This window comes from Dermacentor variabilis, chromosome 10 (assembly GCF_050947875.1).
Source record: "Dermacentor variabilis isolate Ectoservices chromosome 10, ASM5094787v1, whole genome shotgun sequence".
NCBI classification, from domain to species: domain Eukaryota; kingdom Metazoa; phylum Arthropoda; class Arachnida; order Ixodida; family Ixodidae; genus Dermacentor; species Dermacentor variabilis.
Window position 1 is genome coordinate 61,421,974 of NC_134577.1, and position 17,350 is coordinate 61,439,323.

The 17,350-nt window shown below is 47.4% G+C and overlaps 1 protein-coding gene across 1 annotated transcript in view; it reads left to right on the forward strand.

Moving 5' to 3' along the window:
* Nucleotides 1–17,350, forward strand: part of SMC2 (structural maintenance of chromosomes 2) — a 77,996-nt gene that overhangs the window by 45,678 nt on the left and 14,968 nt on the right. Inside the window, exons 13-18 of the mRNA XM_075672849.1 lie at nucleotides 2,306–2,441; nucleotides 4,310–4,434; nucleotides 6,264–6,457; nucleotides 10,349–10,492; nucleotides 12,714–12,908; nucleotides 16,981–17,181. Coding sequence (XP_075528964.1) covers nucleotides 2,306–2,441; nucleotides 4,310–4,434; nucleotides 6,264–6,457; nucleotides 10,349–10,492; nucleotides 12,714–12,908; nucleotides 16,981–17,181 — 995 coding nt within the window. The remainder of the gene's footprint in view (nucleotides 1–2,305; nucleotides 2,442–4,309; nucleotides 4,435–6,263; nucleotides 6,458–10,348; nucleotides 10,493–12,713; nucleotides 12,909–16,980; nucleotides 17,182–17,350) is intronic.

Here is a 17,350-nt window from a genome sequence, read left to right on the forward strand (position 1 = left end):
TAGAAGTTATTTACATAAGAAATTCGGACCACCCACAAGGCTTTCCGTACTTGCTTCAGGCTTGCCAATGCTCCGCGGGCGCTAAGCCTCGCTCTCCCGGAATGTAGACCATGTGGCTTTCCTACCGACAAATGTCATTAAAAAAAACTTGCGAAAAGGCTTCGTATGTTGACACGTTCAAACACACTACAGCCACCGTCGCCTCGCTCAAGAAAGCACGCCGCCAACGCTAGCAATCAAAATCCACGCTACCCCTACGCTTCGGTTCAAACAAAGGTCTCGAATGAAGCAAAACTGTTAAAACTATCGTCCGATGCCCCAAGAAGTCCACGTTGGGCAGCCAAATGTGGGGTTCTCACCCGTGCTCTTGGGGCAAAGGAACGACAACACAGTAGTGCAAACACGCTAGCCCTATGCTTCGATTCACACAAATGTCTTGAATGAAGCAAAACTGTTAAAACTGTTTAAACACAGTAGTGCAAACAATCGCAAGGGCATTTATTGCACCTTTCATAGATCAATGCCTGCTCAATGCAACGACACTTTGACAATAACAAAGGCAATTATGGCGAAAAGTCCAACCTTTTAGCTCACATCTTTTCGCGGTTGCAGCTGCACTGCCAAGCAAATTCTCTTTTTCATTCCAAATGCCGCACACCGTAGTCAGTGGTAGGTCCCTCTCCCATGCCAGCGCCGACGTTTTCGTGCCTTGTTTGATACGAACAATGTCCAATTTTTCTTTTATGCTGAGCACCCAGTTTTGTCCGAGCTTAGGCATGACGCAAGTCCTAGCTTGCACAACACCACAACACAGGCCACGATGCTCTCTGGCACAACGCCAAAATGATGTTGATGTGACTTCACCCTTTCAAATGCCCTCTGCATTTGCGCTTGGAGGCTGTTCTGATCTCTGAGGCTCGTTCTGCTGGGCCGACCTAAAGCCCCTCCATACACTCCATACACGTTTCCACCGACCAGGTTAAGTACAGCCAACCTACCCTCCTCCTCTACGCGCCTCTCCCACTCACCCCCTTAGATTCTGGCGTCAAGTGGAACTTACGTAGCTGCAGCTTCCTGTTCCGAGTGGAAGTGACGCTAAGTTTTTTTTTTTTTTTTTTGGTGGTTTCTTTAGCGTTGTTTACTTTCGTGTCGATGGAGAGGCTTTAATTGCACCAGCTGCGGTTTAAACTGTGAATGCGATTCCATCCAAGAACCACCGCCTATTGTAATCAGCGATCTGATCGTGTTTGCTGCTTTGCGTCAACCTGCGACGGGTTGTGCCACGAGAGACAACGTACAGTGGAATGTAGTGCCTGAGCGCTTGGAGACCACTGCCGTTTTTCGTGCATTAGGAAAACAGCGACCGCGAACCACTACTTCAGCGGAATACAACAGCTTGTACCCTTTGCATTCTTCTCATGGTGACTGCCACAGCTCTGCTAAGCACGCGTGGGCATCTCACCATCGTCTAACAGCAGTCAAAGCGGAAATTCCCGCAGCGCAACTCCAGGAAGCGGAAACGCCGGAACCGGAAATTTTGAAAACGGAAATGCCGGAACCAGAAATGCCGGAACCGGATTTGGTGTCAAGAGAAAAGGCGGCGCACAACAAAGGTTGGTCGCTACTTAAGAAAGCGGCGATGGCGCGTGGATGGAGGGGCTTTAGGCCGACCTACCGCCGTGATTGTGCGACGAAAAGTGGAAACACTACCTGTTTATCAATATGTGCGGAATAAGCTGGTACGGTTTATGCGGATACAAAACACATTATGTTCAATGGCCGCCGAATCGGAGATTTGACTTTACTACTTTTAAAACGAAACTAATGTTTAAGCGGGTACGGTTTAACGAGGTGTTACTGTAATAGACCTCATGGCAGCTCTCATCATCATCAGCCTACATCTATGTCCACTACAGGACGATGGCCTCTCCCAGCAATCTCCAATTACCCCTGTCTTGTGCCAGCTGAACCCAGGTTATGCCTGCTGATTTTCTAATTTTATCGCATCACATAGTAGTTTTCTGCCATCTGCAGCTGTGCCTTTCTTCTCTTGGCGCCCATTTCGTGTTACTCTCATACGCCACTCGCTGTCTACACTAAGCAGGCCTATGGGGGAGCTATCGGTCAGCTTTGGCAATTGCCTTCCAATGTTCTCTGCACTTCACCCCCCCTCCCCTTTTCATATTAAAGGGCTTTTTGAGGAAGTCTACAGCTGCCAGCATCATTACTCATCCACCAAGCTGCGTGCCCTATGTTGGGTGCGGTACTGTCTGTTAACTCGAAGTGTTGTTGTGATGTGGCACAGGTGCACAGCCCAAGGGTCCCAGCACGCTGGAAATGGTCGCCCAGATCCAGAAAGACCGCACGGAATTGGCATCTCGGGAGCAGGCTTACGCAAACATCTCCAAGGAGCTCGCAGGAATCCAGGCAGTGGCACAAAAGTAAACCCTCATGACTGTTTGCTGCATCTTACTATTTTCTTTTCTTCGTTTTCAATGCTATTGTTGCGTGGTACAATCGCTTGCTGTTTGGTTCAGTGTTTCTAGATTAGCGTCTGTTGCTTTTCTTTTAGAACTTCGGTACTGCATGCAACTTCCTGCGACCACTCACCAAGATTTGTTGTATGGGCCGTGTTGTGGTAGACAACGGAAAGAGTTGACATCAAACGTGGCCTCTGAGACTATGCACATGTTTCGAGTCTTGGAGGCCAAACTGCACACTAACTACAGTTTTGCCTGCGCTATCAGTGTGTAATACTAGCTTGCGGAAGACATAAAGCCAACAGACAATGAAGACAAGGAAAGCATTGGGGAAATTAACTGTAGTTGAAATTGAAATGTAGAACATAATGAAGCAAAGGGAATGGACGAGACAATAACTTGTCTCCAGTGGAAGCTGAACCCGTAACCTCTGCATTATGCGTGTGTTGCTCTACCGATTGTGTTACGCTGACGGCTACCAATCCGTCCACTAACTTGGGTATTTATGTTTACTAGACCTAGCCCTAGGAGTGTTAGTGAGATTGCAGTACAACCTCGTTGATACGTTCCTGTTACGTACATTTTCTCAGTGCCAACGTTCGCAATCGAGAACGCAAAAAAAGACCCAATAGCGTTACGCTCATTTCTTGCCGGTTTTTACATACCCGGAAAACAACATCTTTTGGCACCAACGGTTCAGTACGTCACCAAACTGGGACCATATAATACGTTTTCCGGCCGCTAGATCCCATATAAATAAGAAAATGCTCGAGGCGCGTGCGATTGAGAATGGTATATAGTCACCTGTCACAACAGCATTACTGCAATGCTCGGCCTCCCGTCTCACATGAAAATGGCGGCATGCACTCAGTTTCTCATTTCGGTACCAGCAAATCTTCTCCGGGGTCATCGCATGCGGCATTCACAGCTATCACTGTCAATCCCATTGCGATAAGCATCTTCGGCTATATGTTTCACAGCGCGTGGTAAATTCGGACAACTCTCAGGGCTCGGCTAGAGCCGGAATGCTGCAAGTAAGTGACACAAGAGAGCAAAAATGGTGCTAGCGCCCAACCCAAACGAAACAGCGGAGTCTGCATCGCCATAGTCATCAGTGGAAATCGTATGTGAATGACAGGAATGCCAGAACGCTTCGTACCTAATTGTGCTCTTAAAGCCTTTATTCTTGTGTTTACCACCACGTATAGCACCACATTGGCCGCATGCCTTCATAAATGTGTAGTCACCATCCATGATCACTTCGATAGTGACCACAATTTCGTCCGCAGTTGCAGGAAACGGTAGTTTCGGTTTAACTCAGTGCGTGAGTCGGCTGCGCGCCTTCAGAACCGTAAGGTTGCCATCTATGATCGTGTCAACAATGGCCATTGTTTCGTCCGCAGCATTTGTGGCAAACAGTAGTTTCGTTCTGGCAAACTGTGGAAAAATGAAGAGCACTGGCTACATCGCGATGGGCGGCGACCAGCTCACTGGCGAAAGAGTAGTCGGGATGTGTGCGCGGTAGTAAAAAGCTTTTTCGCAGGTCTCGCAACTTCTTTCACAGTGCAGCTGTGAAGGAAGTCGCGAGGCCTTCGCAGATGCGAGCGCTAATTAGCCCCGAGATGATGAGAACTGGAGCTTCCTCACTGCTCACTGCTAGAAACAGGATTGGCTCATTCATTCAGTAAATAAAAGCGTGTTGATGTTGTAAGCATTTGTTTATTGTTTTCTTGGTACCCTCGATGTTACGACATTTAGTTAATTCAGACATTTCTTTCGATCCCGTGAAATTCGAATTAACGAGGTTTTACTGTATGTTGCCTGTGCAGGTACAACCGCCTAAAAGAAGAGTCTGACTTGAAGGAGACCGAGTTGGAGCAGCTCAAAAGTCGACTCCAGCAGAGCACGCACCACCAGCTTCTGCAGGAGTACCAGGCCCTTCAACAGACTATTGGTGGGTCTTGCAACATTGATGACAGCAGTAGCTGTCTGTATAGCTTATAGTTGTCGCGGTTTGTGGATAAAGCGTGCTGCTGAACATGAGGTCGCGGGTTTGATTCCCAGCCGCAGCTTACACATTTCAGTGGGGGCAAAATTCAAAAACACCTATGTGCTTTAGGTGCACATTAATGAACCCTCGGTTTAAAAAAGCCCTTCATTAGTGGTGGCTCTCATAATTCCTGTGTTGTAATTCCTGTGTTGCTTTGTAAACCCAATAGGGACTGAAGCGAGGTCCTGCAGCCAAACGGCGTTTCGTAGGCTAGGCAGATGCATCAGCGACTGAAACCACTGGTTAGCTGAATAACGAAATTAACGTAACGACAAAAAAAAACTGTATAAGTGGTAGTTCAATAAAAGTGACTACTACATAAAAGCTTAAAGAGCTGAGCTGAAATAGCACAACTCTATGAAAGTCGAATACTGGTATTATGCGGCACATTTTCGATTGCGATTGAGCAGATCGGGACAGAATTCTTCGGTCGCGATTGGCTCCTTTGCGGATGCTGCGGGAGGGAGCCAATCTTGGTTCGAGTGGCTTTGGGCATGCAGGGCATGTAGAAGGCAGCGTAGAGTAATATTTCTCTGTTCTGTTGCAAACTACTGTACTTCCACGGCACTGCACTATCCCCTGATAACATGTAGGCACAGCATGGAGAAAAAAGACGCACTGATGAAGAGGGTTGCTTGCTTGCTCGACGTGAATAAGCCACCTGAATATAACTAAAGGTGGCGACATTCTTTTATCTTGCCACCCGAGCCAGCCAGGGAGCGAGGGCAGGTGAGGCAGTCCAAGGCTTATCTGTATCTCCTTGTTGGCAGAGTGGAGTCACGTAGTTGTACTTGGTCCGTTTCCATGGAAATAAGCGCAAGAACATCCGTGTGCTGCCAGCCATGCCTTTTGTTTTCTTGATTTCTTGTTCTGACTTGCGTCGGCACCACGACAGTGGTGGTGATTGTGAATCCAACGATTGCGAAAATCGGTGGGCTGTGCAGCGCGATTGTTACAATCAAAACAACAAACTGAGAGGGCTAGTGCTGAGGGAAGGCGTGTGTGGCGAGAAGGAGAGAAGGAATGTTGCTACCTTGAGTTTATTCACGTGACTTAGGGGCGAATGGTGCTGAGTGCCGTCGTGAGTGTGCTCCTGCTTACCACTAATAACACATGAATACAGCACGAAGAAAAAGGGCGCACAGGCAGTGCAATGGCGTAGCTGGTGACGGAAAGGTTTGCTAGCTTGCCCGGCGTGGAACGCTTTGCTTGGCGCAAGAGGTGCTGAGTGCTGCTGTGAATGTGCACGTGCCCCTTCACAGTTTGCTCTAAGCGGAGCAGCTTATCGGTATGCTTCAAGCAGTCCAGTTTAAAATGGATGAGTTTGTGTCAGGACTAGGGCAGATTTCGAATAGACTGGTAATTCGATGGACACCATCTCAACTCCATTCAGTGCAGCATAGAGCACAGGCTAGGGTAATATCAGTCAGTTGGTTACGAGAACTGGCTGTGTGTCCCGTAAAAGGAAGCAAGGCTTGCTCATAGTGCCTTACTAATCCTTCTGTGTAGCTTGTATTCAATTGGTTTTGCACAATGGGCGAACAATGGAGGAGCCCTACCTCTGATACTCTTTTCTGGTTGGTGATGCTATGCATAGCTGTTGCTGCGCTGCGCTGCCCGTAGTTAGTAATTGATCATCAGACGAAAGCTCAGAGATCGGGTCGTTTGCTTGCCATGTCTCTTGAGTTTCAAAAACCAAGCTTTGTCTGCCCACCTGCTCTTGTTGGTTGCAGAGGAGTCGAAGGCGAAGCTGCAGGCGTGCAAGGAGACACAGAAGAAGGCCTCGGCTCGTGTGAAGGACCTCGAGGAGAAAGTGAAAGATGCCAAGAACATCCGAGATCGAGAGTTGAAGGCAGCCGAGCAGCAGATCTCCAAGTGCAAAAAGAAGGCTGACGAGTCGGCCAAGAAGGCCACTGCCAAGAAGCAGGTGAGACAAAAGGGGGAGAGAACAGTGGCTGGCCAGGTGTAACTTTTTTTTTACTGCACTATAGCAGTATTGTGCCAGTACCAGACAGTTTTAGACAGTTGCTAGACAGTTTTAGAATAGCGTTCGCAAGCAAGTGTAAATGCCTCTCGTACTTAAAGAAATAGCTCTGACCTCACCCTGCATGCTTTGTATGCGACTGGTTTTCTGAGCTCGATTTCTTAGATCCGTGGATTTTATACGGACCTGCCTGCGCAGCAGAGGTGACAACTTATACAGCCATTTTATACGGCAGCCGAAATTTCGACCACTGTTACGTCCATATTGCATTCTAAACTTAATAAATGTTTACATTTGCCAGTGGCGCAGGTCGTTGTCATTCACGGAACAAAGGCTGTGAATCTTTCATAAACAGTCGGCGTACTGAGCAGCAAATATTTTTAGTATTTTTCACCATATTTTATATTTTGGCTCTGACTACTATTTTTCATATACAATCAAACCCACTTACAACAATATCGGTCTTTAATAATGTACAGTAGACTTGCATTAATTCGACTCCCGTTAATTCTATCCTAACCGAAGGACCCCGCCAGTGCCCATACATTTCTATGGGCCCAAATCTCCATTATTTCGATCTGAAACTTGACCTTTGCCGGACATTCAAGCTTGGCTGGTCAGTTTTGCCATAATGCCATATGGTGAAGCATAAGCAAATTATTGCAGTGAAGCATATTAACGAAGAAAGGGGGCCACTTTTATGAGACATAGTAGACGTTGCTTAATAATACAGGCACGCATGCGCCGTCTCCGGTCACAGTACGAGCTCCGGTCACAGTACGAGAAACAAGCTGTTTCTGACATTGCCATGATGATGCGTGTCTTGTATATGAGACAGTTAATGGGGCCTAGTGTGTATTCCTTAATTATATGCATGCGCAGGTGCCGTGCACTGGGAAGTAGAGAATTCCACGTGTGTTTGGGAAAGCTAGCGAAACAAAAGGCAGTGAGATGAAAAAACACTGAAAATCGAGACGGCATTTAAAGCCAACAAAAGAGCGGGGGTCTACCTAAAACTCCAACGGCCTGCCAGTAAACTTGGGTGTTTTGGTGCTTGTATTGTTACTGGAGACTGAGAATGTGCGTGTGTAATTTAAGGAACAGGTGCTATGTCTCGTAACAGTGGCTCCTTTTTTTGCTTGACTTGCTTCACCGCATAACATGGCTGTATTGTGGCGAAGATAACATTAAGTGCATATACTGTCAAGTGAATCAACAGTGTGTTTTGGCATTAGCTTTCTTTTTTCAGTTTGTTTAATTTGACCAGTTTCGTTGGCACCATCAGGATCAAATTAACGGAAGTCGAGTGTATTGGATGTAACAGTGAGCAGTCGCAGCACCATGAACCTTTGAGTGTACAGGAGCGCCTCATTGATACGATCCCATTACATATGATTTGCCTGTGCTAATGTTCACGATCGAGAACAAAAAAAAATATACCCAATACAGTTACGCTTCTCTTTTACTGGTTCATATGTCCCCAGAAAACATTATCGTTTGCCACCAATGTTCACCAATGTACCGTATTTACCCGCGTATAACCCGCCCCTGCGTATAACCCGCACCCCTAACTTTGAACTCGGCGGAAAAAAAAAAAAAAAAAACTCGCGTATAACCCGCACGTTTACCTGAAAAAAAAAAAAATGAGCGCTAGAAAGATGCAACTCACACTCAGTGATCATTTCGTTTTCAGAACATTTATTCAAACGACCGCCACCACGTCACTGGTTATCCGATTCTTAATCGACGCCGCTCTCACTACTGCCATCCGAGGCTTCATCGCCACTCTCACAGACGTAGTCGTCCTCGGAACCATCCAGACTATTACTGATCGCACATTTTTTAAAGCTTTTGCGCACCAAATCGGCCGGTATCGCTTTCCACGCATCCACGATCCACTGGCACAGCAATGGAATATCAGGCCTTCGCACGCGTCCCGTCGGTGTGAGGGCGTACATGCCGTCGGCCATCCACTGGGCATACAGCCGCTTCACGTGTGCCTTGAACGGCTTGTTCAGGCACACGTCGAGTGGCTGTAGCATGGACGTCATGCCGCCAGGTATTATGACGAGGTCGGTGCTGGTCTCGGCAAGGCGAGCCTTCACCGCATCAGTGCAGTGGCCTCTGAAGGAATCTAGTACGAGCATCGACCGGCGTGCCAGCAAGGCACCTGGTCTTCGCTCCCAGATTACTCGAAGCCAGTCACCGACTAGGCCACTGTTCATCCACGAATTTTCTTCCGCACGCACAACGATTCCTGGGGGCAGTGGAATGCTAGGTAGCGTCTTGCGTTTGAAAATCACATACGGGCGCAGTTTCGTGCCGTCAGCCAAAGCGCATAGCATGACTGTGCAGCGCAGCTTGGCATTTCCGCCGGTCAGCACGCTGACTGATTTGGAGCCCTTTTTTTCCATGGTCGTGTCCATCGGCATCTCAAAGTACACAGGTGTTTGATCAGCATTTCCCACCTGAGACAGCAAATAGCTGTGCTCCTTCCGAAGTGCGATCACATATCGTTGAAAGTTCAACAACTTTTCCTCGTAGGCTTCAGGAAGCCGCTGGCACATGGTTGTTCGCCGCCGCATAGAAAATCCATGTCTTCGCATGAAGCGCTGAAGCCATCCACGGCTTGCACGAAACTCACGTGGAATGTTCAATTCCCGGGCCAACTTCAGGGCTTCCATTTGCGCCATCTCAGTCGAAACAGCGTGGCCACGACTTCTCTGCTCCTCAATGAACTTCGCAAGCTGCGTCTCGAGGTGGGGGTACGCGCCAGTCTTCGGACCCCGAAACGCTCGCCTGTTCCGGTTCGTTGCTTCGAGACTCTCTTTTTTCTTCCTCCAGTCGCGAATGCACGACTCGTCGACGTCATGCTGTCTTGCAGCAGCTCTGTTGCCGATTTCTTCGGCAGCGGCTGTAATCTTTAGCTTCTCTTTCGCTGTGAAACACTGCCGTCGAGTCGCACTCATGATGCCAAAACAAAGCAGGCAAACAGTGCAAACTGGGGTAAGTACACTAAACAGCGCCTAACGCGAGGCTCAACAATGCTGGCCTTTCGTTGGCCCTTCATCGGCTTGACAAGCGTCGATGACGATGGGGATGGCGGACTACACGGGGAGGCCGCCGCACATTGCGGTGAAGCCGACCCCCCCCCTCCCAAGGAAAAAATTCGCAGATAACCCGCACCCCCACTTTTTAAACGCGTTTTTTCACATTTTGGTGCGGGTTATACGCGAATAAATACGGTACATCGTCAAACTGTGATTGTATAATATGTTTCCTGGCCACTGGACCCCATGTAAACAAGAAAAGGCGTGAGGCGCGCGCGATTGAGAACAGTGGTTGCTTGCTGCAGCAGCATGCCCGCAATACTCCCCCACCCGTCTCACGTGAGAACACCAACTCTCACTTATTAGTTTTCGCCCCCGGTACCAGCAAATCACCTCCTGGATCGTCGCACACCGCATTCACAGATATCGCTACCAATCCTATTGCGATAAGCACGTTCATTTATTTGTTTCACAGCGTGGGTAGCGTAGTGCTGTTGGAACCGTACTGCATACTTTTAATAGGTGATAACCGAAATCTGCTGCTGTTTGCTGCTACAAGCGTCGCGAAGTGAGTGTCATGTTTAGCTCCGGCAGCATCGTATTTTGGTGTCGCCTGCCACCTTGATTTTGTTTCAGCTTGTTGCCGTCTTAAAATACTTCACAGTAGTAAAGTGTGACAATGTGAGTCTCGGGTCGCTTGGGCACCACCAGCGTAGCGAATGTGTAACTTGTCTTGATTAAATCACTGTTCATCTCGCTCACTGACTGCCTCTCTGCAATGTAGGAAGTGGAAGGGCTGAACCTGGAGATCCAGGAACTGGAGAAGTCCATCCTGGGCTACGACGAACAGATGAAGGCGAGTGATGCCATGCTGGCCGAACTCGAAGAAAAGCTCAAGCAGAATGAGCAAAAGCTGGCCGCTGCCAAGGTGAGTAAGAGCACGCGTGTGGGTGTCTCCCATTCTAGTTTTGCTTGGTCTGCGCATGGCTGTGAGCATGGCTGAGAGCATATGTGCTCCGCACAGCCTATCTTGAAGATAATCTGCAGTGGGTGCAAAAACTGTGTGATCCGAGATTGCTGGTGGCTTCGTGTGCACTGGCTTCCGGCGCAACTACAGTGAAATCTCGGTATAACGAACTTCAGGGGACCGCGGAAAAATATTCGTTATTCTGAAAGGTCGTTATAGTGAAAGCCCAAAAACTAGCGATAACAATAGCATTTCAGCAACGCAAACATCCTACCTTTGAAACAGTACGTCCTTGAACTCGTTTCTCACAGAATGCACACGTGATCGTCAGACAAGGCACATTTATTTGAAATAGTCCGTGATCGTCTTCTGACGCGTGCAGCACAGACTCTGCAGCACGAACGATTCCAGACTGTCCGCATTCTTATGCACGCCTTCGGTCGCTGTGCCGCTTTTGGCTATAAATATGCGGAGTTGTCGCAAGCAGTCCAACGCATCTGTGGCAGACACGGACTCGTCGCGGTCTTCGGGTGCTGCCGTAACGTCATTGTCCATCATCGTCCATCTTTGAGAATCGTGGCGATCGTCGACCGCGCCACTCCACGTTCTTTAGCCACGACGGATTGTTTCTTCCTGTCTTCTATCTCGCGAAGAATGTCTACTTTCTCGCTCAAAGAAAACTGCTTTCGCTTCTTCGTCGTGGTTAGAGTTGTTGAGCTCATGGCAACGCGAATGCCAGCACGCACTTCTAACACAATAATATAACGAGAAGAGAAACAAGATCGACAGGCCTGATACGGGTGACAGCATGCGAACAACTGAGAAAACAAGCAAGAAAAACGTGATGCGTCGTCGCCTCCGCAACAGGAAAAATAGAAAAGGCCCACTTCAGCGTTAACTACCTTTTTTCTTCCTTCTGCCGCACCGTCTCATGTTTTACGAGCCCATGCTCCCCGCCTCTCCACTCACAAAACCTGGTGCGTCGTTGCCTCCGCAACGGAGAAGGGAAAAAAAAAAAAGTCCCCGCCCGCATCTTTCTCCTTTCGCGCCATCTCAGATTTTTGCGGGAAGCAAGTTGCAAGGCGGCCGCTCTTTGCGTTGCGTCGTCTGCTAGCTTGGAGCTCCGACTGCTGTGACGGATACACTGAAATCTAAGAATCCTCGCATTTCGGGATATGAGTTCGTAGTACTGAGGTGTTGTTAAGATGACATGGAAATTATATAACGATCCTTATTCTGAAATGTTCGTTATCCTGAAGTTCGTAGTTGTGAAATATTTTTCCATTGAAACTATAAGCAGTCGGCATGGAATTTCTTAAAAGTGCGTTAATCTGAAATTTTCGTTAATGTGGTGTTCATTGTAACGGGGTTTGACTGTAGTGCCGGGGCTAAGTTTCGGAGACGTGTTGAAGCAAGAGGCAGACGGAGCGTTCGCTTCCCCCTGCCTGCGCTCTTCATCACACCAGCGTCGTGGCAGTGATCAAGTGTTCACGGACAGCAGCACAGTGCCAGCAGCAGCACAGTGCCAGCAGCAGTGGCGGAGTGAATCTGAAAACTTACACAGGCCTTGCTTTGAACTGCCAATGTGAAGGTGTAATCAACAAGGCATGAAACCATATATATTTATTTGGTCGCCAACTCTCAAATTTAACGAAATGAGAAGAAATTTGCCATTGAAGTGTGCGCTTTATTCTTTTTTTTTTATTTGTCTGATCGCCCAACAATCTCAAAATTTTTATGGCCCCGTCTGTGTAAGAAAAATTTGTCTGCGACTGTACTGAATTGCGTAAAAGCTCAAAATTCTATATCACAAAGTATAGTGCTAATTTTATTGGCTTTGCTATATTGAGGTTTAACTGCACCATGATTTTTGTGACTGTGCAAATTGATCATTTTTAACAAGGTATACTGCATTATAAATGCTGCAATGCGTAATGATTATGCGTGCATGCAATCTTATTGCCTTTTGTGTTATCAAAATGCAAATGCTTCGAAATTTAGGCCAATAAAGGCAGAAGAAGCATGGCAAATAAAGGCACCAGAACTTCTGAAGCCACAAGCACGAGGATCAGACAAACAAATTCATGTACTAACAATTATTCCTATGTTAATTCCCTCTAGTAATTGTAGTACGAAATACCTCTGGTTACAAGGACTTGTCTGTTGTGTGGATGCCACGCAGGAGAAAGTGAAAGAGGCGGGAGAGGAGGTCAAGGCACAGAAGGAGAAGCTCAAGGCTGCAAGCCGCGAGATTGCTGAGAAATATGCCGAGCGGGCTGAGATCGAAAAGCAGGCTGACCAGCTCAAGCTCAAGATCCAGCAGTGGGAGCACGACGTCAACAAGATCGACCGTGAGGCTGGAGATGCTGTGAAGAAGGTGGGCGTGCTGTTCTGGTGGTTGTGGGTGCATCGCGTATTAGTTAAACGAGCAGGGAAAAACAGTGGGGCTTCAAATTAGTCTAAAAATCAATCTTTAGAAAACCAAAGTAATGTTTAACAGTCTCAGAAGAGAACAGCAGTTTACGATAGGTAGCGAGGCACTGGAAGTGGTAAGGGAATACATCTACTTGGGGCAGGTTGTGACCGCGCATCCGGATCATGAGACTGAAATAATCAGAAGAATAAGAATGGGCTGGGGTGTGTTTGGCTGGCATTCTCAGATCATGAACAGCAGGTTGCCCTTATCCCTCAAGAGAAAAGTGTATAACAGCTGTATCTTACCAGTACTCACGTACGGGGCAGAAACCTGGAGGCTTAAGAAAAGGGTTCTACTTAAATTGAGGACGACGCAATGAGCTATAGAAAGAAGAATGATGGGTGTGACGTTAAGGGATAAGGAAAGATCAGATTGGGTGAGGGAACAAACGCGAGTTAATGACATCTTAGTTGAAATCAAGAAAAAGAAATGGGGGGGGGGCATGGGCAGGACATGTAATGAGGAGGGAAGATAACCGATGGTCATTAAGGGTTATGGGCTGGATTCCAAGGGAAGGGAAGCGTAGCAGGGGGCGGCAGTAAGTTAGGTGTGCAGATGAGATTAAGAATTTTTCAGGGGCAACATGGCCACAATTAGTACATGACCGGGGTAGATGGAGAAGTATGGGAGAGGCCTTTGCCCTGCAGTGGGCTTAATCAGACTGATGATGATGATGATTCAAAATAATGAATGCCTGCCTGAGGGTTAACTACTGATGGAACGATTTCACCACACTTGCACTAACTCCGCGAACGATGTAGTAACTTGCGTGTTTCCCTTTTAAGGAAATCTTGCGCTTACCATTGCTTCGATTTTTGCTCAGATTTTGCAGCATGGTTGCATTTTATAGTCCGGATCATCGAATATAATATTTGGTACTGCTGCCTGCCTGGTTTGTTAAGAGAAAGAAAAAGAAGATTGCCTTGGTCTGAGGTTCTCACCATGTATAATAGTTTATAAAAATGGAGGGTCACTTTCCGGCACCTGCAGTAGAGCAAAGCATGGCTTTCAAAATCGGCTTGCATTATTCCATGAGTGTTGTGATTTGGAGGGGCACAGAAAAAAGTAAATTCGCATATTTCTTCTTTTTTGACAAACTAGGCAAGCAACATTGCCTAGTATTGCAGTGAACAATTGAGACCATAAAGCGCGATCTTGTGCAATGTTGTGCAAGAATAAGGCAGTGTGAATAAAGTGGTGGTTAGTGCAAAATCATAAAAAGTTCTTAAATGGAAAAATGCCAGTCACTATAAAATGGAACATTCAAACCTACATAAAAGAGGCCATGGTGTGGTTTAGTGCAGTAGAACCTTGTTCGTTACGGTCCTGTTACCTACAATTTCCCAGTGCCAGCATTTGCGATCGAGAACACAAAAAGATGATCCAATACAGCTACAGTAAAACCTAGTTAATTCAACACTCGTTAATTCAGAAAACCAGATAATTCAAACTCGTCCTTTGGTCCTGGAAGGCGTATGCATTATTTAATGCAATGAAACTCTCGTTAATTCAGACGCATTTGGCCGCACATCAGTTAATTCGGACAGCGTTCGGAGCTCGTCGAGCGCAGAGCACCGCAAAGTTGCGATACAACAGAGCGAAAACGGCATTAGTTCCTAGAGAAACGAAGCGGAGGAGTTTGCATTGCCGTAGTCATCAGTGAAAATGGTACGTGAATGACAGCAGTGCTGGAACACTTCGTGCCTATTTGCGCCTTTAAAGCCTTTATTCTTGCTTTTACTGCCAAGCACAGCAGTGCTTTGGCCACGTGCCTTCATAGCTGTGTAGTTGCCGTCCGTGATCGCGTCGATAGCGACTGCGATTTCATCCGTAGTTGCAGCAAACGGTGTCTTTGCTTTCACTCAGTGCGTGCTTCGGCCGTGCACCTTCAGAACCACAAGGTTGCTATCCGTGATCGCGTCGATAGTGGCCACGGTTTCGTCCGCAGTCGTTGTGGCAAACAGTAGTCTCAATTTCACTCAGTGCAAAGCTGTCGACGATGAAAAGCACTGTCTACATCGCGACGGGTAGCGACCTGGTGAAAAAATAATCAGGATGTGCGAGTGGTAGTGAAGAGCGTGTCTTCGATAAAGACATGCGCCGTGGCCGCGCTGTGGAGGAAGTCGCGAGGCCTTCGCCGCTGCGAACGCTAATCAGTCACGAGATGATGAGAATTTCAGCTTGCGCATTGCTTTTGTGCAAAATAGAAGCAGGATTTGCCAATTCATCCAGTAAATAAAAGCGGGTTGATGTAGGAAGCATTTGTTTATTGTATTCTTGATATTCTCGATCATTCGACATTCAGTTAATGCGGAGCAGCACAATTTTTTTTCGTCTTGTTAAGTCTGAATTAACGAGGTTTCACTGTACACTTATTTTTTATTGGTTCATACAGTTCCAGAAAACACTCTTTCGGCACCAGCATCCAGTAGATATCCAAACTGCTGTATTGTCACGTGGTAGCGACGTTAAAGAACACAGTAGCAATACTGTGAAAGACAAAACTAACTTTTATTGGGCGAACCTGTGCCTACAAAAACAGGCTACACTTAAAGCACAACGACAGCGGCAAGCACAGTCACCGATCGGCGAAAATCTGATCAGCGGGTCGAGCGCGTCGGCTTTTATACATCAGTCGTCGAATATTCCAGAGTAATTGCTGGGACCCGCGTGCCTTCCACAGAGTTCTACATTATTTGCGTCGCGCACACGTGCAATCAGATTACATTAGGTTTGGTGACAGACAGCAAATGGAACCATCGATAACATTCCAGAATCTTCCGATACATGCAGGTGCGTCCTGCGCTGTGCGATAACATTTGTTAGGTGGTGACAAGCGATCGCCCAGAAAAGATAAACAAGTACACGTGTCAGTGTGATACGTTTTCCAGCCCCTAGATCTAGTGTAAAAAAGAAGAGGCGCAAGGCATGCGTGATCGAGAATAGTGACCACCCGCCGCAGCAACTTCTCTGCAATACTTGCTCACCTGCCTCACGTGAAAACGCTGGTGTGGACTAAGTTTCTTATCCCCGTACGTACCAGCAAATTTCCTCCCGGGTCGTCGCATTCACAGCTATCGCTACCAACCCTATTACAATAAGCAACTTCACTTATCTGTTTCACAGCACGTCTAGGCCCACGAATGTCCCAGGTCTGGCTATGTTTGGTCCTAGTTGCCCAAGACGACTTTGTATCCGTTGTGTCATTCTCATTTCCATCAGTCCGATAGTGGCCGATTGATTGCTGGGCCAGATCGTGCTCTAGTTTCTAGGGCACGGTCACGACCTACTCGCCAGCATCATTAAAACGCACTAACCCCCTATTTTGCCCGAACCAACCTATTTAAATGCTCTTTCTTTGCACACACCATTAATGACTTGAATGACTTGCCTTTCTAAAACTTGTATCACGATTGTTTACCTTTTGTATCAGCATTATTGTCGTATTTCCGCATTTTGTTGTATTGACATTGTTTTACTTCTTGTGACCTAATATTGTATGTCACCCTGCATGGACTTCATGTCCGCAGTATGTATTAGATAAAGAAATAAATAACTAAATATGCAGACTAGTGTGCTGAGTGCTGGGCCTGTTTAACGGGAGATGGTGGCACCACCAGTGATGCCTGGAGGCCGCATGTTCAGCACAATCCCTACTAGCAATGCTGTCTGGCAACACTTTCCACGGTACCATGGCAACAAAATGTGGGATAGTTTGGTAGTGTGCTGACGTTATGTGAAAAAAAAAGAAAAGAGAAATGAAGCTGTGCTCTGCACAGAGCACATCATTTCGAAGCGCACAGCGAGAGGAAGACGTGCGCAGTTCTGTACTGCAGCACACCATGCGACCTCCAGCGAAAGGCATTACTCTTGGTGCCACCGTGACGCCTGTGCTCAACACACTATAATCAATATATTCTAGGCGCTATAATTTTGCTTAAAGCTTTGTGTCAGTGGGTGCAATTGTGTGCAGCTGGAGGACATGGTCCACCACTACGAGTGGATTCCTTCAGAGCGGCCCTACTTTGGCAAGAGCAACACTGAGTACGACTTCGAGGCCAACAACCCGACCGATGCCGGCCGGCGCATCAGCAAGCTGTCCGAGACCAAGGAGAAGCTAGGCCAGAATGTCAACTCGCGCGCCCAGAACATGCTGCTGAAGGCCGAGGAAAAGGTGAGAGACGTGCCCTTGTCTGGTTGCTGTGACGACTCGGTCACCAAGCTTTTGGCATCTCTGATGGGCACGGTTGGTTGAACGACCTCCCCACACGTATGCACACTCCCACCATGGCTAAAGGCCTTGGATATGCTTTCTTTCTTTGCTAAGTAGTGACATCTTCTTC